The sequence below is a fragment of the Mus caroli genome, chromosome 14 (genome assembly GCF_900094665.2).
Source record: "Mus caroli chromosome 14, CAROLI_EIJ_v1.1, whole genome shotgun sequence".
Lineage (NCBI taxonomy): Eukaryota > Metazoa > Chordata > Mammalia > Rodentia > Muridae > Mus > Mus caroli.
Window position 1 is genome coordinate 15,356,965 of NC_034583.1, and position 18,844 is coordinate 15,375,808.

General features: G+C 44.7%; 1 protein-coding gene across 2 annotated transcripts in view; it reads left to right on the plus strand.

Moving 5' to 3' along the window:
- The window catches only part of Lrmda (leucine rich melanocyte differentiation associated), a 1,019,887-nt gene that overhangs the window by 560,410 nt on the left and 440,633 nt on the right, over positions 1–18,844 (plus strand). Inside the window, exons 1-3 of one of the 2 annotated variants that reach the window (XM_029469306.1) lie at positions 6,601–6,669; positions 6,872–6,998; positions 13,341–13,480. In XM_029469306.1, coding sequence (XP_029325166.1) covers positions 6,665–6,669; positions 6,872–6,998; positions 13,341–13,480 — 272 coding nt within the window. In that variant the 5' untranslated portion in view covers positions 6,601–6,664. Of the gene's footprint in view, positions 1–6,600; positions 6,670–6,871; positions 6,999–13,340; positions 13,481–18,844 lie in introns of those variants that run through there. The other variant, XM_029469305.1, reaches the window with a different exon arrangement.

The window sequence follows — 18,844 nt, forward strand, 5'->3', positions numbered from 1 at the left end:
GAAGGAAGGAAGGAAGGAAGGAAGGAAGGAAGGAGAGAAGGAAGGAAGGAAGGAAGGAAGGAAAGAAGGGGGCCAAAGTCTCTAGAATCTCCCTCTACTGCAATCTAAGCCACTAGTAGGTGTTCTTTCAGAATGTCCTTTGTTTCTGGTCTCATTGAGGATCCCACGTAGCCCAGGCTGGCTGGAAACTCATTATATATCCAAAGAAGGTAAGCTTGTACTTCAGATCCTTCTGCCTCTACCTCCTGAGATCTGGTACTACAGCTGTGTGCCACCGTGCCCAGTGGCTCTACTTGAACCACTTGTGACTGTGCCTAAAGATATTTTCAAGCTGACCCTTTGTCTTCCTGCTACAAGTATATCACTAAAAGTTTCACCAAAGCCACTTGCCTTTGGACACACTGTATCCTCTCTATTCCTTGTCAAGTATCTTCTGAGAAGCTGCTTTTCCCTCTGTGCACAGTAACTGTGAGGAGATGCACGAAGTGCTGTGTTCTCATTGAGGCCCTCTAAAACCAGCAAGGGCTCTGAGCTAGCTTATTAGAGTTAATACAGTTTAAAGGGGTTGCATAGATAAATAAAACATCAAGTCTCTGAAACTGTAATCCTTAACAATGGTGTTGGAAAGCAGAGAGTAGAGATGACAGACTATTACCTTTTAGTAGGTAGGACCTTCAGAATTTAATTCAGTGCTTCCAGATGGCAAAAGCAAAGAGGCTAGCATGACTGGACATCGGATGCATTGCTCACCATGTCCCAAGGCAAGCAAACACCATTTTCTCAGAGGGCGAGGACCACAATTCCAGATGGGTAAATGTACAGCTTAGAGAGCCAAAGGTTGAAGCACCTACCTTCTTTCTTCTCCTTTCAAGTACCAGAAAGTGGAAGGTCTACTTCTGGGCTTCTGATGCTTACTCATTCTCCATCATTTCTTAGGTACCATATTTGAAAGGCACCTTAGTGGTTTTAGATACTGAGCAAAAAGCTTTCAAATCCAGGTAGCCATATCGGTTTCCTTTACTGGTCTTACTGTCAGATCATGCTTACTTAGTAATGAATTTTGTTTTCTTGCAGCTCAGGAGTTATCCACCATGAAAGATGCCCCAGAGAACTCCAGGCCTGACTTTAACCCCAGATCCTATACTGCCACTTGCTGTTCATATAGCCTATGTATTATGTAGCATAGAGTCCCTTCTACCTCCTATTTCTTACAAACATAATATATAGTAATTGGTTTCTAGTATTACTGTGTGTGTGTGTGTGTGTGTGTGTGTGTGTGTGTGTGTGTGTGTGTGTATGTGTAGCTTTCCTACTTGAATGGCATCAAGAGCATAGATCCAAACATATAGGGTAATAAATGATGACATATCTGTTATTATATTGTAGTCTATCACCTATCTACTTATCATTATCAATCATTTCTCTCTACTTATTACCTCTCTACTGATCCATACACAAAACAATTTAAGTTGGATTGATGAGAGTCATATGAACGTTAGGATACCCCCCTCTGACCTAGGCAATGCTAGGCTGGTGCTGGGCCCCTTTCCTGAAACTCGACCAGTCACATCAGCACCTCCAATCTCCCTTTCTTTCTTCCCTCTTCCCTCCCCATGAATGAGCTGAGTACTATCTGTCCTGTCCTTGTAGCTTTGGCCACGGTCTCTGTGGGAAGTTCATTTTCAGACTCCTCTAAGAGCCACTGCCTGGCAGGTGTGCAAATACAACAGGATCAGATAGCTATTTCTGCGCTCAGAGTTATCACTGAGACCCTTTAACCGCCACACTGACCAATTAGAGCAGACACTGGCCCTCAGCAGCCCCAAGCTGGCCCCATGCTGTGGTTGCTGGGTATCATTGACCTAGTTGCTAAATTATAAACATTATTAAGGTCAGTGGAGGGACAGATCTGAGAGTGGCCAGATAATAGGGAGGGTTGCAGAGGTGAGTGTGTTTACCAGGTGGTAAGAAAGCATTCAAGTCCCCCCAATCCCCTCCCCGCCAGGCTTGGTTTACTGGTGCAGACTCTACTCCATCTGTCCCTGAGCTAAAGATGAGGATTCACATGGGGATTGGTCCTTTGCACTGGCAGCTCCCTGAGCTCTCTCTCTGCATGGTCCTTGAGTTTCTTTCTCTGGGTTACTCTAATAGACTCATGGCTCCAAGCTGAGCAGCCTTATAAGCCAGGGACTTCATTCTGAGTCCTCTATGAACCTGACAGTTATGCAGGTGGGTGGAAGTCACACTAACATTCCTTCTTTGGCTGGGACCTAGAGAGACTGAGTTCTAGAAAGCCAAGGTCTAGCCTTTAAGGTAAGGGACTTGGCCTGTGTGGTAGGCTTTGGACATGTGGGCTAGGTCTTTGGCATGTCCACAGCCTTTCCACTCTGCCTTGTGAATGCAGGTTTGAATCTTCAGATGATGTTTCAGGGACAGGTAAAGCTGTGAGCAGAGGTGTTGCTTCCTTGCTTGATTTGAGAACATCACAATTTTGGTCTTGTGGAAAACCAGAGAAAAAAGGTTCTCCTCACATAGGTCTGCCATGAGCAAAGTCCCCTCCAGCCACTGCCATTTCCATGTCTGCTACAAGTGTCACTACTGGTTTAGACTGGAGACCAAGGGAAGAGAGACTCTCCCCTTGGCAGAGCCCGTAAGCCGACAAATCACCAGAAGCTTAAGCAAGTGATCTCTGGTGACTTTTATGGTACTGTGACCTGCTGATTATGTGCTGGCTAAGGAGCAGTGGGTATGGGGGATTGGGTATCACAGGCCTAGATCAGGAACCCCTCTACCCTAAACCTTCCCAAGCCTCAGTTCCTGGTTTTTCTTATTACCAGTTTTCAAGGCAAGCCTGAAAAGGCTGACTTTGCATCCACCCAGTAAATGAAGAGGTCAGAAAGGCGCTGCCATGCACAGAGCCATGTGTCTGCCTCCCAGCCACTGGCCTAGCCTGGTTAGGGCAGGGTGCCTCTTTAGCACCACTGTTTCTATAAGCTAATGAGGGCAGTGTATGAGCCACAGGCGATGGTGGCGGGATATTAACTGTGACAGGAAGCTTGATCATAATTATCTTAACGAGGATAGGGTTAATTACAGTGGAAACTTTAAAGTTCCCTCTGTCTGACTCCACTGGAGCCAAATGCATTGCGATGTTTTGTCATTTTGATGTGACTTTGGAAAAGGTACTAGGACTCTTCGCAGGGTTGCCGAAAGCTCAAGAGAGAACCCAATGAACAAGGTTGACCAAGATGGTACCTATGGGTGTGGTCATGCCAGTTTCCCCACTGGTGCAGAGGGAGAGGTGAAGCCTGCAAACTGCTGTGGAGGTGCTAAGGAGGTGTGGAGGGTGAACCACCTTCCCTAAGTGGTCCCACCTGGGCTCCTCGGGGGTGGAGCCCACTGTGCTGAGTGGGCGTGTCCACATGCTTTCCACTGTTGTCTCCCAGTGCTGAAGGTACCCAGTGACTCCCTCCAGCTTCCATTCCATACCTCTCAGGCACTGCAGCCACCACCCAGCAAATAACCCTGGAGTGACAATCAATTCTGCATCAGGTTCTCATTTTGGGGTGCATTTTGCAGTTTACACATTAGCTCAGGCCACATTATCATCTTCCGTAAAACTACCATTGCCATCCCAAGAAAGGGCTGTGTCATGCCTGAATTATTATGCCTTTGCTTTCTCTCTTCTCTTCTCTTCTCTTCTCTTCTCTTCTCTTCTCTTCTCTTCTCTTCTCTTCTCTTCTCTTCTCTTCTCTTCTCTCTCCCTCCCTCCCTTCCTTCCTCTCTCTCTCACTCTCTCTTTCTTTTTTAAAATCTTGTCACTTTATATACCATTGACTATCTACCTGCAGGAATCTGGAATAGAGGAATTGTCACAAGAAACTACTTCTTCCTGATAATTTCTTTTGGAAAACAACAACAATAACAGTAACTGGAAAAAGATTTCCAAGTAAAACTTCAGGCCCTTTTCCATAGTGTGTTCACTGCCCTCCAACACACCGTTGGAGTTGGAACTCCACAAATCCTTCCCCTGATGTCTCTCCTTCATGGTGTTCTGAACCTCCTGCCTCCGGTCCCTGGGCTCTCAATTGAGTTAAACACATCCTCGAGTGTACACACAGCAGCCATGAAAACAGGACTGTATTCATCAGCATCCTCCCTCCTCCACTGCACAGATCTCCTTTTACCGAGCACTAGCAATATTACACAGGAAAAACAGAATCTGGAAACCAGACAAGAGACGAAGATTGGGGGTGGGTGGGGGACTCTTCTCTGAGGTCTCACTCTCATACAGAGCTCTGATGTGTGTGGCCTGTACCGTGGAGAAAGAAGCAGCCTCGAGAGGGGGGCAGTACCCCTGTGGTGGACTGGCTTTGCCCTCTTCATCCTGCGTCATTTTTGTTTTCTGCCATTTAGGAGCAGTGTCGGAAGGAAGTTTTTCTTCTCCTTGCCTGTTGCCAGCCCTTTGCTGTGTCTCATGATAAAAAAAAAACAAACCAAAACAATATTTACATAACATACCTTGGAACAGTATGTATCTAAATGGTGCCTTTGAGCAGAGCCCCATCTGATGTTGGTACACAAAGAACTTATTAGCTTCTCAGAAGGCTTCCTGTTGGGGGGGGGGGTGTCTCCACTCTCCCTATGGCAAGCAGGGCCCTGTCCCTGAAACAGTTGTGGCTAATGAGCTTGGTTCGTTGACTCCCGTGGAGAAAGGGGCTCATTTGGTTGAGAACTTGACTTTTTATTCAGTATCTGATTCCCAGAAACCCACCAGCTAGGCCTGATGGAGCATGCATATATCTCCAAAACTGGGTGGGTTTAAGCAGGAAGGTCAGAAGTTCAAAGGTCATTCTTGGATTCATAATGCATTTGAGGCCAGCCTGGAATATATGGGAGCCAGCTTCAAACAAGCAGACAAAAAAACCAAGGGCTTCAGAAAGCCCAAAGATTCCCTGCCCACCCCATATGATTCTGCCACACTCTCCCCCTACCCCCAGGTCTCAGGACAAGCTAATGGATGGCAAGGGGAGGCAGCCCTGAGCGAGAATACAGCTGTCTTCTGAGGTGGGAGGCACACAGAGCTAGCAGGCATTAGGGATGCCCCAGTTCAGGCTACAGGGAAATGGAGGAGCGGAGACAAAGCTCTGTAGCCCACTCCTAAGCCCCCCCAAAGGAGGGAGTTGTTTTGCTTCCCAGAAGCCTATGAACAGGATGACCCTAAATTAAAGTGCAGGCAGTTTTTCATGTTTGCCTACACAGCACGTTGCACTGACCTCAGAGCCTTTATGCTCTGGATTCTAGAGCCAGAGTAAGACCACATGACACCGGACATTCAGATGGGAGCAACCAAAGATTTCATGAGCATGCTCCACTCCTATCCCTGGTTTGGAGAGCCCTCTGTCAGAAAGCTTACCATGGAATCATGAGTACCTGGGGAAAGCTTCCCTGCTAAAGCCCATGACCAGGGGTACACACAGAATGCACACAAGGTAACAGGGCCTTAGCATTGGCACAGTCAGTAAACAAATATGTGGCAGACATCCTAGTCGGCCGTACTTTATAGACCGCCAGGGACTGAATGTGTGTCTTCCCTTCACGGCCCTGTGCCTCACCAGGCTCCAGCCTATGCAAGCTCAGCAGCTTATCTCCTGGGCCTGGCCGGTGAGCAAGCTGGAGTGAGTAGCTGCAAAAGCCCTGGGACTTTTGACTCCCTTTAATTACCATTTGTGTATGCCCAGGCAAGCATCTGTGTACAGCTGCCTCAGGGTTCCCTCCACTCCAAACACTCCCGAGGGTCCCTCCCTCAGGTGAAGAGCTAATTTCAGACTACGTGGGTAAAGGAAGCCTTCCTTCCCTTTCTCTTAGAGTATTTTTTTATCTTTGAAACCCATGCTTAATCCTTAATGCCTTTTTTATTTACTGCCTTAAAATCTACACTGCTATACTCTATGCTGGGGGTGGGGGGGAACCCCACATTCCATAAATTAAAACTTCAGAGCAGGGCTTTGAAGCAGAAATGCTCCCAGCCTGTCCCTACACAAAACCAAAACCAAGGAAAAAGAAATAGTGAAAGAAGAAAAGGCCTTCTCTGTCGGCCTGGAGTGCTTATGTAATTCCTCCCTGCCAGGCAGCCATGGGGATGCTAGGCACTAGCAAATTAAGTGATTAGCTAAAAAGGAAAATAAAAAAGGAAGGAAGGAAGGAAGGAAGGAAGGAAGGAAGGAAGGAAGGAAGGAAGGAAGGAAGGAAGGGAAGAAAAAGGAGAGAGAGAGAGAGAGAGAGAGAGGGAGAGAGAGCGCGCCCAAGGATGGGAGGACGGAAGGGGAGAGAAAAGCTGCTTTCCCGGCCGTTTCCCCTATGACTGTACATCGCAGAACAGCTAAGAAATGATACTTGAAGTTATATTTATTATTGTAAGAGGGGTATGAGATTTCTAGGCAGGAATGATGGATGACAGCTTAAATTTGTGTCCAGGGAATGAAGGTGAACTGTGACAGAGTTATTTATCTTGGGAATGGAGGTTAGGGTCAGCCCAGGCTGGGTGCCTGAAGGCACAAGACATTGACAAATTTATCCTGCAGGCCGTATCTGAAGCCCTTTGTTTTGGATCCTGGCTTCTCAATAAGTGACCCTCATCCTTCATGTTGGCAATTCGTGAAGGATGCGGTGAGTGCCAGCGGGGCCCCTTTCTCCCCCTCGCCCCCACCCCGGCTCCCTGCTACTAATTCTTGTCATTCACTCTGCTGACAGGCACCAAGCCCAAACTATTCCCAGTTCTGAAAGGGAAGGTTAAAATATTTATTTCGGCTCATAATGGCCTCTCTGATTTACTGCAGGATCTTTCCCCCCCTTGCCTTTGTCATTGCAGGTCACTGGAAGGACTGAGCGCATTCAGGAGCCTGGAGGAGCTCATTTTAGACAACAATCTGCTCGGAGACGACCTCGTGTTGCCAGGGTTACCCCACTTGCACACCTTAACCCTCAACAAGAACCAAATATCCTTTTCTGGCACCCAGGACGTCAAGTCCCCGCAGTAGCCCACTTGCCGCCCAGCTCTACGAGGGTCCCATTCTGCCACCCCACACCCTTCTCCTCAAAAATGCCTGCAAAATGTCAAATGAGTTTTATGTGTCAGCTAAATTAAAGTATGTGAAATACAGTCGGTGGGCAGACAAAGCGTTCTGTCTCCTGGCACTCGGGACACTTCAGAGTAATTTATTATAGGTCATTCATAAATGAAATGCACCGTTATATCTTCCTGTTGCTCCATTTTAGTGTAGAGATCTAAGTTATGGCTGCGAGGAAATCTTTTTAATAGATAAAAATAGAGAAAGAAAATAATGTCACGGGTGCCTGGGAGGAAAAGCTGCTTCTGTTTGCCTGGGCTTGTGTGGGAGGGCGACCTCTGGTGGCAAGCGATGGGTAATGCCGCTAAGTTGACTTAGTCCTTGTAGACTTCTGGAATGCTTTTGGTGTAGGCTGGGGGGAACAGTTCTGGATATCAAGAAGGGAGAGAGCTGAGGTGTACAGAGAAGTGTGAAGGTCAGGCCCTGTACTCCCCTTGTATACAGCTCTAGGTGTGATCACAGGCCTAGGATAACCATGGTGGGTTATAACCTCTTTTGGGTAGGTGAGTACCCAGCCTGGGGTGAGAATTAGGGACTAAATGCCCTGGCTGCTACAGTAAGAGTAAATCAGAAGGCTTCTCTAACAGCATACGGTACACAGCATCTCCATTTGTTAGTGCTCTAGGTTACCAGGCACTAGGATGGCAGCTCCACGAGGGAGGGATTTTTGGAACCTTCCTATGGACAATCTGGCCTGGGTAGAATTCACATTCCACAAATATTTGTGGGATGAACAACATATTCATTTCTTACTACTTTCTCACTGAACACTCATAGGAGTCAAGTCCTGGGGGAATTTTAAGCACCTCACGTTTCATTCTTACCAAGTCCAATGCAGAGTGTATATAGGTTGTTCCAGTAAACAGTGAACAAGGTGAAGACCTGGGTTCAAGATGGAGACCTATGCCAGCATGTAGGATGCTTTCAAAATGACTTATTAGCCTCCTTGGTGCCTCAAGCTCTAAGTTAAAATTTTCTTTATTCTGTAAAACATTGTCTCAGTAGCTCTTGCTACTAAGACAGAGTACTGTTGACTTGCCACTGAATTCCAATCGCCAGCGAGTGTCTGCTGCTCACAGTCTGGAGGTGGGCAGTCTGAGAGCAGGGTCCAGCAGGAGATGGATTTTCATGATGTGTCCCTTGCCTGTCCTTGCATTGGGGACAGAGCAGGAGGAGGGAAGGGGACGAAGAGGAAATGTTCTTGTCTGCTCTTATCAGTAAATTAATTCATCCTTTCAAGAGCTCTACCTTTAGGACTGAAAAACTTCTCAGGAGATTTGGAGTTGAGAGATTTGAATGGTGGGAGGGAGTTGTAAACAGTGCTTTATGAATGTGCCCCTCATGGCTCTCATCCATGGGTGCTTTATCAGACGTAGAGGAAGACGGCTTATAAGTAAGTCTAATGTCATCATGTCATTCACAGTCCGTGTCATAATGACATTTAGTGGAGGTCTCCTTCATTAACCCTTTGCTCTTCTCATCTCCGAGTTATTGTTCTGTGTATTTTCTATCGTCCTTGGCTGTCTCAGATGATCAGCTGGGCCATATGAGCAACTGGATCGAGGCGAGAAGGATTGTTCCACTGAACTTTAGATGGTACCATTCCTCTTTTGAGCCTCAGCCCATGTCTTGTGTCTCACATCACTGCAGGATATTACGGTTCACAGACTTAGTTTCATGTGTCCTCTTGGTCATATGTAGCTGTGTGGCTTGGGGCAAGTAAACTTCTGGGAGCCTAGTCCTCAGCTTTAGAGACATAGCTTATTTCAGGGGTGGTTTCTTCTCAGCACCACTGAAACTGGCAGGCATCTCGGATTCCAGAGTATTGGGAGATTGACTTTGTCTTTTGTTAAGTCCTTTTCCTATTCTGTGCCTTAACATCCTTGAACTGTAATGGTAATGCAAAGAGAGTTAGGGGAATAGCCTGGGAAGTCACTGTGTTGCTGAGAATCCAATTACATAGCTGCACTTTTATGATGCATCTAATTATCAGTGGATCCAGACTACAAAGTGTCCTCTCACTCAGGTTGCTATGCCCCACTCAGGAAGCCAAGCAATTTCTCTCTCCTTTTCCTCCCTGATCTACTGGTACTGTGACAAAACTCAGCTTCCCCATCCATTTGATCTGGAAATCACAGTCTGAAAGGCAGGCAAAGGCCGACAACAGCGTATGCCATCCTCTTAGGCTAACCGCCTCTTACACTGGCCCTGCCTTTTCAGGTTAAAACTCCATACTTGTGAAGATGTCCCAGTTCTGCACAAGCGATAGGGTGGGTATTGCTGATGCTGTCCCATGAGATACTCCAGACAGGGACAGGCTCTGCCAGCTAGCTCATGTAGCATAAGGACCCACTCCACAAAACAATAAATGTTCTATGCACTTCAATTCTATGTGAGTCAGGCCTCGGCTGGATGGCTCTTCTGATAGACTTAGTTTGTGTCACTCAGGCAGAGATTTTTTTTCTTACTAGCACTAGATAGTCTAAAATAACCTCACTCTTATGTATGCAATTAGTGCTGGCTGTTGGCTCAGCTGCCTGCCTAATGGGCTGCATATGCCATCATACGTGAAAGGATTGGTCCAGGGCATAAGCCCTAGTATACATGTGCTTGTCAAATCCTGCTTGTATTATGAAAGCAACTTACATACCAGTGCAAAACAATGTGGGAGATGACACAGGTGTTTGTATAGAGAATAGCTCATTTCTATAGCTATCTATTACACTGGCCTTGCCATCTTGTCTCTATGAGATCTCTTATTTAGTTTTTACTATAAAACATCTTATTGCCTCTCTGAACTACGTTTTTTATACAGGCCAGACCTACCTGTACAGGGATTATATCACGCCCCCCCTATATCAATTAACAGTTGATGGAGTCCATCTACCCTGATAATGGCTAGGTTTATGGCAAGTTGGCAAAAGCCAACCATGTTGTCATCCTGAAAGTATGAAAATCATCCTCATCTGACTAACGCCATTATCACCAAAGGGAGAGAGTATGGTGAACGTATTTCTTAGGCTTTTATACTTTACTGTAATTCTAATCTCATTCTAGGATTCTGGGAACTACTGAAGATAATTCTCTTTTACTTTTTAGAAAACCCAGACTGCAAGCTTCTAGAAGCCACATAGATTGCCACAGGTACAGCTTCATCTAGACCCCACTTAGGCTGACTCCAAGCCCCAGACTCTAAAACTCAAAAGAGAAGCAATCCTTTTGCTAGAAGGGACTTGCATGTGGGAGGAGTCAACTGTTAACTGTAGTATTGCACAAGATGGGGGGGGGGGCTGCGGGAATTCTATCTACAGAAGAGATTCCAATGTCAAGACTCTCTCACATCTGGAAAATTTCTTGTCACTTCACCAATTAATGTAGCTGTCACATTTATATAGGTCTACCTCCCAACCCCCATCTTTGTTCTATCCCCTCTTTGTTCAAAGTAATTAGTCATAGGCCATAGACTTGAAAACCTACCCCCAGCCCTCTCTCTCTCTCTCTCTCTCTCTCTCTCTTTCCAGCAAGACTGAGGTTTTCTGTGTTGATCTCAGTCATGTGATCTCCCAATAGTCAACCCCAAGTAGGCGACTGACAGACTATTTGAAATTATACTTAAATTTTTTTGCACTACTTTCATCATCATCTATGCTAAGGTGGAAACAGTTTGAATAGTAGCGCACACAGGAAGAAAGAATTGTGCTACATGTTAACCAGCTGGGCGTGGCAGGGAGACGGGTTTGCTGTGTCACAAAACTGGACCTCACCCTTAAAAATAGTATGTAACCATGTGTGTTTGTGTATGGATATGCACATGTAAGAGCAGGTACCAAGAGGGGGCATAAAAGAGCCTCAGGTCTCCTGGAGCTAGGATTATGGATGGGTGTGAGCTGCCAGAAGTGTGTGTGGGAACTGTGCTCCCATGTTTTACAGGAGTAGCAAGCCATTAGCAAGCCATTTCTCCAGCCACCCCCCACCCCAGATCTCACTTTTAACAGCAGTTTCTTATCATCTTAAATAAATATATTTTCCTTTTCCAGGTCTTGGTTTCTTTGATAATACATACTTCAGAGCATTGAGCAGAGTAGGCAGGACCATCTATGGGAAGCCGCTTGTTAACACCCAGACACCCTTGCTGCTCCTTGGTGCACATAACTAAAATGTCTTGGTACACTTAGAGAAAACCACGGTGCTTTGAAAACATGAGCCTAAACTGAAATATCCAAGACAAACGGCACAGCTGGATGACAGTGTATTATCTTCCCCCCAAACATATTAAACTCTTCACTTTTCAGTCTTTTAATTTCATCCTTTTACTAGGAATTGAGTCATTTCTTTCCATAGAAATGACCTAGACTTCTTAGACTTGAACATAGTCTCTGACATTTACTGTCTGTGTAACTTGTAATCTCATTTTTCTTAGGGTTTTTTTTTTGTTGCTATACTAATATTTCTGATATGTATGTGTCTGCAAGGGTGCAGATATATCATTACACTATGTACTTAGCATCCAAATGTCTGCCATCAGGTTAAAATTTCCCAGGGGTTATAAAACTGGTCCTTGGCCTGGAGATGAACCCAAAGGTGGGATGTTCTACTCTCAGCTTGGAAACCACCCTGGCTTATGTGCAATAGGACCTACATGCCAGGAGGTTCTTCTCCTTCCGTCTTCTCTAAACATGTAAGAAAGACACCACTTTGATCTTGCACTCTCTGTATAGAATTGCTCTTGGCAAGCCTTGCCATGACAGCTGGGCTCCACCATGGCAACTTCCTGTAGACACTGGCAAAAAAAAAAAAAAAATCCTGAATGCCTAATGCTCTGGAGAAGGCTTGATGAAGGGAACCAGGTGTGTTCTAAGAGCCCAGGTTGGGAGTGTTGACACAGTGCCAGGGAGCTTGAAGAAAATGTGCCTTTCCAAGCATCTCCCAATTCACCTCCACTGTCGTGGTCTTGGTTAGTTGGAGACCCCAGAGCTGCATCCACTCATTGCCTTGGCCTAATTTTCCACACAATGTAACAAGTTCCATCTCAGCTCACAATCAGGCAGGACAGGACTGTGTTTGTTCTTGTTGGCCCAAGAGACTGAAGAGCCAATTAAAACTCCATCTCCTAGTGCATGGGTCGGGGGTGGAATCAACAAAGAGGAACATAGAACATGCTGCAGGAGGTGCCAGGGCTTCCTGTCTGCTGTGGACTGTGGATAACTACTTAAGCTGCCCTGATTTGTCATTTAGTAGGTTGTTGGAAGGGCTTAGCACAATGGAGTTTCTGTCATACTAAGCATCCCACATGAGACAGACTCCTGGACCTGCACTGGGCTCATTGGTACAAATCGCTAAAGTATCTTGAAACCTGAAGATGCTTTGCCCAAAGTGTTCATGTCCAGGGTATTTAAGGGCATCTACCTGTCCAGGCAATGAAAAGGGATCTACCTGCCCAGGCACTCCAGTCAAAGAGAGGCCACAGTTTTTATGGAGTGTGGACCTCAGATAACAAAAAGGAGCCCTCTAAAAGGATGAATGTTCCATAGCTAAGGGTGTAAATTATGTACAGAAAGGCTGTTGATGGACGAAAGGTATGGCTTAGCATCGGAGCACCTGCCTAGCATTGTCAAGGCCCTGAGCTGAACCCCTCACAATGTAAAACTAAGAAGAGAAGAAGGAGAATGCATATGAGGATAAAGCCATGAATGTTCAATTGGAATAAAAATATATCAAAGCAGATTTTAAAAATTAAACTGACAAGTGCCACAAATGTTAAAATAACTAAAAGGACACAAATCTTTTTATTCTAGATATTCCTATTTCAAAACTTTATGTCTTACAAATTCCCTCACAGCTCTGTTGCATAATCACATTTGTGATGTTTTCTATAGAGAGCATGGAATGACAATTCCATCTTTTAGCATGATTGACTGAAAATTGTTTTTTGTTTTTAGGAGTTGAGACACAGTTATGCTATGATTTAGTTGGGAATCTTCTAAAAGTCCACACACTGAAGGTATAGGCCCCAAAGCAATGCTTCCAGGATGTAGTGGAACCCCCAAAACAGTGAGCTAAAATAACTCCTTCCTCTACTTAAGTTGCTCTGTCAGGTGTTTTGTCCAGGGTGAGGCAGAGCTGACTCCCATAGCCTGGGCTGTTACTGATAGCCCCTACTTCTTGCTAAGCCTTTCATTTTCTTGGAAAAAGATCCTTAACCTTTGGCACATTACCGACTTGGAGTACCTCCTTGATCACCTGGCAGAGGTGACACCATCCTTAGAGTACCTCAGCCTTCTGGGAAACGTGGCATGTCCCAATGAGCTGGTCAACTTGGAGAAGGATGAGGAAGACTATAAGAGATACAGGTGAGAGCTCACGTGGTGGGAGAAGGGAGATGGAGACTGCAGGGCTAGAATGCTATGGGCTCTAGAGTAAGCATTGGCAAGTGCCCACGGACTCCCATGTTAAACTGTGGTAAACTGTTGTCCTTTAGAAACAGAATCAGGTTTCTTCTCTTTTTCGGTTCATAGAAGCCAAGAAAGGACATGGGCTGGTCAAGCTCAGGGGCTGAGAAATGTTTTTCATCATGGGCTAACTCATACGCATTTTAGGTTTTACATGGATCCTGTCATAACTGTTGAACCCTGATGTTAAAGTGTGGAAGCAGCCATGAATGATTTATAAGTGAATATACCTGACTCTCTTCCAATAAAACTTTATTTATATGATAAGGAAGGGGATTAGCGATATCTTCCCTTTGGTCTCTGTTATAAAAGGATGTTGTTCTTAATACCCTACTCAAATCAACAGAGGAGAAGGAAATACTACAGTTGCAGCTGGGGCTCTTGGGACCTAGCTCTGGAAGGGTTGGGAAAAGAAGCTAATGGTCTGAGAGGGACTTGTCCTACTGGAGTTTAACCCTGTTGATCTACAAAGAAGTGTAGTGGGAGTAATTACTGTGTATCAGGCTAAAAATATAAGAAATACTGACCATTATTATAGATTTGTAAGAGAAAAACAAATCCAACACATGGACATAGATAACATAAAGCCGGGGTTCAGTTGTACCTCTTTAGAGGAGTTCTGTGGCTTTGGCTTCATTTCTAAGTTTCATGATTAATTTTGTAGAGTTTCTAGGCCTAGAAAAAAAAATGACCGCATGAAAGTCCTTCTCCACTTGGAACATGTTTCAAGCACGGTGTGATGTCATAGATGTAAGTGTGACTTCTGATGGGAGAAACACAGCTGCCATCCAGCCAGGGCAAGTTGCTTATTTCTCATGTTTAATTGCTTAGATGTCGAATGATGTCTGGACCACTCTTTTTCAACTTTGAATCATGAAATTGTCTGATACAAGGCATGTGAAGGGATCACTTTAAACCTAGTACCTTCTTGTATCTACATTTTTGGAATAACACTTCTCATTATAATTATTAGTGCATATTAATTATCAGGTGAATGAGATTCACTGTGATATTCTCATATCACAGTATATATTGCTCTCACATCTTCCTCTGTACCCACCCATCTCCCTGCTTCTTCTGGCACTCATACCCTTTCTCAGTGGCATCTCCACCACTACTTGAGATTGTATTTCTTTTCTATTTAATTCTAGTTTCCATGTATAAGGTAATGTGTGCGACACCTAGTCTGCTCTATGTAATGATATTTTGGTCTATGCAATTTTTTTTTTTTTGCAGACAGCATGTCTTCGTTCTCCTTTGTCGATAAATAATACTCCATTATATGTCAAAATACATTCTTATCCTTTCATCTGTTTGTAGGCACCTAGACATCCTCCATCTTGGCTATTGCCAGCACTAAGTTTAAGATGTATTTTGGAAGGCCAAGTTCAAAAATGTTTACCTAATAAACATGTTTCACAAATGAAACATTGTTTGAATGTTTCCTTTCCACTTTCTGACTTTTTTCTCCATATTTTTGTTTGATTTGTAAACCACATGTAACTTTTATATGCATATAAGTATCCATTTGTATTACCTATTTATGTGTATGTGTATGTGTGTGTGTGTGTATGTGTGTGTGTGTATGTGTGTGTGTATATATATACACATGTCCCTTTATTCATTCATGCAACCAAACATAATATATGAATACAATTGTAGATAAATAATTTTTTAGGATGAGAGAGAGCAAGGATCAGGGAGAAAGACAGGAAATAGGATGAATTTCCCATTTGTTCTGTTTGGTCTCAGATATAGAGCTTAGAGAGGTGTAAAGGGAAGAGAAAGGCAAAGACTTCACTGTTGATTTTGTAACTGGTCAGCTTGACAAAGCAGACTAAGCTTCCCTGTATGGCAGTAAGATTTGAAAACCTAATGTGGAGCTCCATTCCAATAGGATGACTTAAAACAGGGATGGCTGTCTAGATCAGTGGTCCTGAGACAGCTTGGAGTCAACTCAGCCTCTATGATTCTTTTGGCAGCAGACCATGTTTTGCTATGTGACCCCATGTTATACATTCCATCATTTGTATTCCTCTCACTGCTATGGACACGTGTACAAGAAGGGAAGGATTACCACTGAGTAAAAGCAGAGGCCTTGGCTCTTGAGGCCTAATGCAAACCTCGGTCATGGGAATGTGGCTAGGTGACTATGCTGGGGTGTTTGGGATGACTCTCCCTTCTTAGGTATCCGATCCAGTTAGCCAGTAGCAACTATCACCCAGACTCAATTCAAGTCTGAGTTGTGGGTCAATGTTTTTGCAGTAAGTTTGTTTCTCTAAGAGCAATCCTCGTGTATCCACCTTGGCAGTCCCCCAAGCAGGTCCTCCCTGTCTCAGGTCTGTGTTGCTGGCAGGATGTGAGAGATGGGGCTGAGAAGGCTGTTTGTTTGTGTATTTATGACAATGCTGCCTTGAGGGACAGGAATCAAGAGCCTGCACACAGCCCAAATCACATCTAGCCACAATTGCCTTTGAAAACCCATAAGTTATCCACACAGTGACTGGTAGATGCTCACACTTGGAGAAAAGGCAGCCACCAGGAACAATAGAGGTCTTAAATGTGTTCCTACTCCCTTACAAATCCACTACATCATCTTGTGAAATGCTGGGCTGGTTCTCTAATGTGCTTAAATCTTTTATTCATTTTTTTAATTGTTGACTTGAAAAGCACTCTTCCCTGTATTTGGAAGAGTGAGATGCAGCCACGGCATAGCTCAGCTCTGTGGTCTTTCCGCAGGCCTGCTTTCTTCATCCTGGTTGGTGATTCATTTACCCCTGAGAAGTTTTAGGGTTTCACAATATGGCTTTTGAATCCAGAGTTCCTGTGGCATATGTGTTTAAACAAAGCAGAACAATGGCCTATCCCACGTTGGGTAAACTATTTTCCTGCCCCTTCATCCACAAAGTGTGAGGTCTACCTTCTCTCTGGCTGTCACAGAAATCATCATAGTGGAAGCTCTATGTAAATTTGTACGGCATTTTTGCTAGCAAATGACTTAAGCAATGAATGATACTTCTACAGTTTACTGTTTTTCACTTTAAGTATGTTTTTGAACAATGCTTCATCTATTAATCATTTAAGCAATAGCATTCAGAAGCAGGAACCTGTGGTTCATTTAGTGCTGTTGAAAAAAAAAATTCCTATTGATTGGCATCCTCTGTGGTCATGTGATGTAATATTTATGTCACCCAGCCATACATCAAAACAAGTGTGTCTGCTGTTTTGTTTCCATGGGAGATGTTGACTTCAAAGTTTTCAGCTCAGGCTTAGTTCATGTGTGGCTAACCACCAGACCCGGAATGGGAAATGACTAGGTTTGTGTATATTGTTCTCTCTGTTCCATCTTTCCTACCCTTTTCCCAGTGCCTAACCCTTTGGCTTCCTCGTTTACCTTTGTGTACATAGTTGGACTTTCTTGGCATCCATCCCCACAGTAATACAGGCTCATTAAATTTCTCTGTGAACATGGACATACTACTGAGTGGTTGAGCAGAGCCCAGGGCCTGTTGTTGTAGGAGTGTAACCATGCCTGGATTCTCTTGGCCATTTGTGTTTGTTCATGGCTGAGAAGTGAGCAGGGTTTGAACTCATTTGCATTTTGCTGTGTGGATACGGCACTGCTGTTCTGGGATGAATGTTGCATGAATATGAACTTGGGCCTCTTGCAGATTTTGATACCATACAAAATCCATATAGAAAGTTAGGGGTGGAAACCTGGGTGCTCAGAATAGTTTACTCTCTCTCTCTCTCTCTCTCTCTCTCTCTCTCTCTCTCTCTCTCTCTCTATGATTTTTTTATTTATTTATTTTATATGAGTACACTGTAACTGTCTTCAGACACACCAGAAGAGGGCATCAGATCCCATTACAGATGGTTGTGAGCCAACATGTTGTTGCTGGGAATTGAACTCAGGACCTCTGAAAGAGCAGTCAGTGCTCTTAACTGCTGAGCCATCTCTCCACCCCCCTTTCTATGTTTTTTTTTTTCCTTCTGGCAGGTTTTGTTTGTTTGTTTGTTTGTTTGTTTTTTTTGAGAGAGAGAGAGAGACTAAGAGATAGACTGATTCGCTGATAGGCAGAGAAAGGAGAGAGAGAGAGAGAGAGAGAGAGAGAGACAGAGACAGAGACAGAGACAGAGACAGAGACAGAGACAGAGACAGAGACAGAGACATGACTAGATAATAAGATGGTGAAATTCCAAGATGGCTGACTTCTTCCTTATACTCTTTAACTGAGAGAAAAGCCTACAAGCTTAAAAGAAAGATTTTTTTTTTTTTAATCTCACCACCAGGGCACTCAGCCTATGGACAAGTTCAAGGCCAAGCCAGGACCTGTTTACCCCAAAGATACTGACCTATTTGCCTCCCTGCCTTTCTTCAAACTAAGGAACTCTAAACTTGGGGGAGAAAGACTCCCCTCACAGACCCTTAAATCTTCAGTCCTGGAGGAGATCTGAGTTTAGCTTTCCCAGTTGCCTCTGCAAAGCAGGGTGTCTTTTCCTTCATATGCCTGCCTTATGTGTGTTTCCTCACCCCATAAAAGCCTTTCTTTGACCGCTGACTCTGTCTGCTCCTGTTCTATGTTCAGGATTTCTCCACTGCATCCTGCCTCACTCCAGATATTTCTTGTTTTCTCCTTCTTCACCTGGCAGAGAAAACAAACCCCGTGAAGACCCCTGGATGCTAACACCTTCTTATCTTTTCCTTCAGGAAGAATGATGGCTGAAAGTCAGCAGAGACTAAATGCCGAACATCACCTTTCAGACAAGAAGCCTGGGCTCTCAGGCTTGACGCTGTTCTTCTGTGGCTTAGCTCTGTTGTTCATTTTCTTTCAATTTCTGTCCCTTCAGGCTCTGGTTGTTTCCCCTAGTCCCCCACCCCACCCACCCTCTGTATTCCTTAAAACTTTAAATTATTTAAAATATGAGGCCCTTTCTTTGTTCCCTGGTAGGCAGCAGCCTGGGGGCCTGCCCAGTGTCTGTAGCACTCCACCAAAGGAAAGGTAGGAGGGGCCCTCTGGTGGTGTCTGGGGCCACCTTGGGCTACCACCCAAGGCTGTTTCCCACTAAATAGGAGCTGTAAAACCTGTGGCTTATATAAACCAGCTAGCATTCCCCAGCTAATCTACAATCTGGGCTTTGATGATCACAAGAAAGCAAAGGTCACGACCCAGAGATCAAAGCGACAGAAGCCCACACAGTAATTGCCGGTTACCCTCCATACAGGCCCTTGGACTGTCCTGTGGGTGTATTGTTTGCACAGAG